This window comes from Rhagoletis pomonella, unplaced genomic scaffold (assembly GCF_013731165.1).
Source record: "Rhagoletis pomonella isolate Grant_MI unplaced genomic scaffold, Rhpom_1.0 Rhpom_scaffold_00002, whole genome shotgun sequence".
Taxonomy (NCBI): domain Eukaryota; kingdom Metazoa; phylum Arthropoda; class Insecta; order Diptera; family Tephritidae; genus Rhagoletis; species Rhagoletis pomonella.
Window position 1 is genome coordinate 20507545 of NW_023458556.1, and position 3360 is coordinate 20510904.

The following is a 3360-nucleotide window of genomic DNA, read 5'->3' on the forward strand; positions in this document are numbered from 1 at the left end:
TTTATTTCGCACTAACATAGTATGATGTATGTATATTCTTAACATTTCTATGAATTTATGTTTACTATGTTTATGTATTTTAAAGTCGTAGTTAAAAAATAAAGTATTCAAAAATAATTTTTTACACATTTGTATCTCATCTGTAATATACATGTACAAACTTTGTTTGCCTTCGATTTGAATTTAAAAATAATTGCACGAAGTATTAAAAAACGAAACTTTGGTTGAAAATCAGCAACTGAAATCGCACGTGACATAAATATCTACAGTACAGCCTATAAGAATAGTTTCATTTTCGAAAGCAAAACCTTAATTTCGTGCTTAGCTTTAGCATATATGTATATTTTTTAACCTTTTTTTTTGTTCTTTAAGATTCCTCTATAATTCGTTTAGTTTCCTTTCTGTTTTTATTGCAATTAAGCTAAAGAGTTATATATTTTACTTTATATATTATTCAGATTTTTTTCTAATGCGGTGTACGAATATTATTTTTACTATTGTATCTAGGCATATATGTATGTAGCAGATAAAATAGTAGCAATTCTCTGGCTTTTACAAAATGCAACTGCAGTAAAAATACAATACATTGAAGGTGAAAATAGAAACATATTTTAAGTGCGTTTTCGGGGTTTGTTTTTGAATTTAAAGTCAGGAATAAAAAGCTTAGAAAACTGAATTACAGAAACCAAGTTGCGAAGATAGCATATGTATCTAATTATATATATTAAAAGTTTAACGAATATAGACATTTTGTCGCATTTTCGATCGCTTTGTATTGCAATGATTTTTCGCTTGATGTTAACTTGTTTTGTTGCGTGTGTATGTTTATTGATGCCGGACCACTATAAATAACACTACTTCATTTGAATTGTGCTGGCTGATAATTGGTTTCTTATTGAAGTAGTAGAATAGTGTGTACAGTATCTTCAAGGTCGTCATTAATGCGTTTTTGTTGTTTAATGGTGGTGGCCGTTTTATGATGGTATGCCGAGTGTTTTACGCACTAAACGTTTGGCGATATCATTGAATTCTTCGCGTCGTTCACGCCACATAATTGCCGCATCAACGTTAGCTCCCGATTCGGCATTTGGCTCTGTAAAGGAAAAAGGTGCACAATTTAATTTCATTCCTTAAGCTTTTAAATTATAAATAAATTAAATTGCAATGCAGCAACTCCTATGACTTTCTTGTTCTCTTAGAATTATTTGTAAAGGTACGCCGCTTTTACGGACCATCTTTTCCGTGTGGCCCGCATACAAATTTTTACAAAGTGTTAAACAACGCATGTAATTAATTTGAATTGCTAAATGATGAACTTGACATTTCGTAATAACAATGTTTCGCTATGAATCAAATGGCGAACGCAATTGCATACTTAAAATATTACACATGTGTTTAAATAGCAAAAAAAAAGAAATGCATGCATTTCATTTTACATTAAGTGCAAACGAGCCTTATATACTAGCTATTGCAGTTGTTTATTTTTAATTTAATATCTACTTCACTCACCAGCCAACATTGAAACTACACTAAGCAGAATCTTTTCCACGCTTTGCACAGGACTCCAACGCTCAGCAGATAATTCGTAGCCCATGGGATCATCGCCAGGCGCATGCAATATTGATATGCAAACTCGTCCGTCAGCAAAAACTATAAAAAATGGGTTTTATTTATTTCCTTATTCTACTCGTACTAAATATCGTCGCTCGGCACGCAATATCTCGTATCCGCTAAATGCAATACCAATACCACGTATGACGTGGCATAGAAATGGTGAGGAATTATAGCCCCTATTTAGTAAGTTCGGCTAGAAATCTTTTCAAAAGTTTTTACGAAAGTAAGTTTTTATGCTACTTTTTGAAAATTTCCGTACTGCTTCATATTGCCCGCCGAGCGACGATATGTACATATACATATCGTTACCTTAATAAAGGAAGGCCCTATCTCACATAGTCGCTGAAATGCAAAAAAGCCTTAACTAATTAAAATTTTTTTATTGTATAAAACGATGCGAGTACTTATAATTCGATGAAATGCATCGTTATCATCAAAAAGTGAAGTTAGGATTATTTTCACCGACGATGTGAGATAAGGCCTTTCTATATTAAGGTAACGATACATATGCCTTAGTACATATTTTTAAAATAACTATTAGGATACGCTATTAGAACTGCGTTCTTTTTTGTTTCCGGTATGGCAGAACCGACTCTATTCGGAAATATTAAGATTTAAAGCACTTACTATTGGGGTGAAACATGTCACAGGTAAATTTCATTTTCGGTGGGCTCAGCGGATAGTCAGGCGGGAATATGAGACGCGCTGGAAAAACGCCACCTTCAAAACATGTTCCCTCTGGCCCGCTGTAATTGACAAGGAAGGAAATATTAAAGTAATGCAAAAATAGAAAAACCAAAGGCACTGCCGGGGAGGCAGGCCAACTAAAATCAAAGCATACACAATTATGTATGTATTTGCTTTAAGTTGCTTCGTTTCGAATAAAATTAGATATGAAATTCACAACTTACGCTATCAGCGCTTCCCATTCGAAAAAGTTGTCCTCACTTACAGGTCCAGCCACTATGCCCTCGGGCGGGTCCAGAGTCAACTCTGCAAAGAGATAAGGTAATTGCGCATAAAGTTAATCACTCCGATGAATTTTTTTTATCAGGCATATTATGCGGCTGGGTGGCAGCAGCTTGGAAACTACCAGCTGCTAAGTCCCTATTTGCCAGCTGGCTGAAGAATGTCCCCACTTACGTTTGTACTCCGCCATAAGCCTTCTGAGCGCAGACCCGGCCATTTGTCAACTATTTTTTTTTGCTTTGGCAGCAATAGCAACAGTCACGCACGATCTCGGAGGATTACTCGGCCCCAAATCAGTCTTTTGCTGTTCCCGTCGGGTTTGGCAAGAGCGTAGACTATTATCGACACACTTTTTTAATTGGAATTTTGTGTGTTTTCTGGGATTTCAATCGAATAAAATAAAACTACTGCCACACATTTATTTTTTTTGTTGTTTCGTGACTTTCTACAAAGATTTTCGGAGCTCTTTTGCTGTCTTTTGTTGTTTGTCCGCCTGGCTCATGCAGGGTAAATGCCAGATTGGCTCGATTTTTGCAAAATGAGGTCAAAAAAATTACACAGAAAATGACACTGGAAATTTGTTGTAAATTAGTTTAGAGCTTAAATATGTATATATTCTTTTACTCCTAAAAAGAACTGCTAAGAAAAATGAATACCTCCACTAAAATAAATACACCATGTGTAGAAAAACTGCGAGACTTATACATAAATGTTTTAATTTTATTTCAGTACAGCAACGCCAAGAAGCATTATTACGAATGCGCGTGTAAACAGCAC

At 34.9% G+C, this 3360-nt stretch overlaps 1 protein-coding gene across 1 annotated transcript; it reads right to left on the reverse strand.

Moving 5' to 3' along the window:
- Positions 1 to 652: 652 nt before the first annotated feature.
- On the reverse strand, positions 653 to 3089 carry LOC118733262 (ubiquitin-conjugating enzyme E2 G2). Its single transcript, XM_036462595.1, has 5 exons — positions 2758 to 3089; positions 2526 to 2607; positions 2242 to 2360; positions 1510 to 1650; positions 653 to 1093 (listed from the first exon to the last, which is right to left on the reverse strand). The coding sequence occupies exons 1-5, from the start codon at positions 2798 to 2800 to the stop codon at positions 975 to 977; spliced, it is 504 nt and encodes a 167-aa protein (XP_036318488.1). The 5' UTR covers positions 2801 to 3089; the 3' UTR covers positions 653 to 974.
- Positions 3090 to 3360: the final 271 nt, after the last annotated feature.

Coding starts and splice junctions, on each gene's coding strand:
- LOC118733262 (XM_036462595.1), bottom strand. CDS start 2,800: ATGGCCGGGTCTGCGCTCAGAAGGCTTATGGCGGAGTACAAAC. Junction 2,608..2,757: donor GCTTATGGCGGAGTACAAAC/GTAAGTGGGGAC, acceptor ATCTCTTTGCAG/AGTTGACTCTGGACCCGCCC. Junction 1,651..2,241: donor TGACATGTTTCACCCCAATA/GTAAGTGCTTTA, acceptor CATTTTTTATAG/TTTTTGCTGACGGACGAGTT.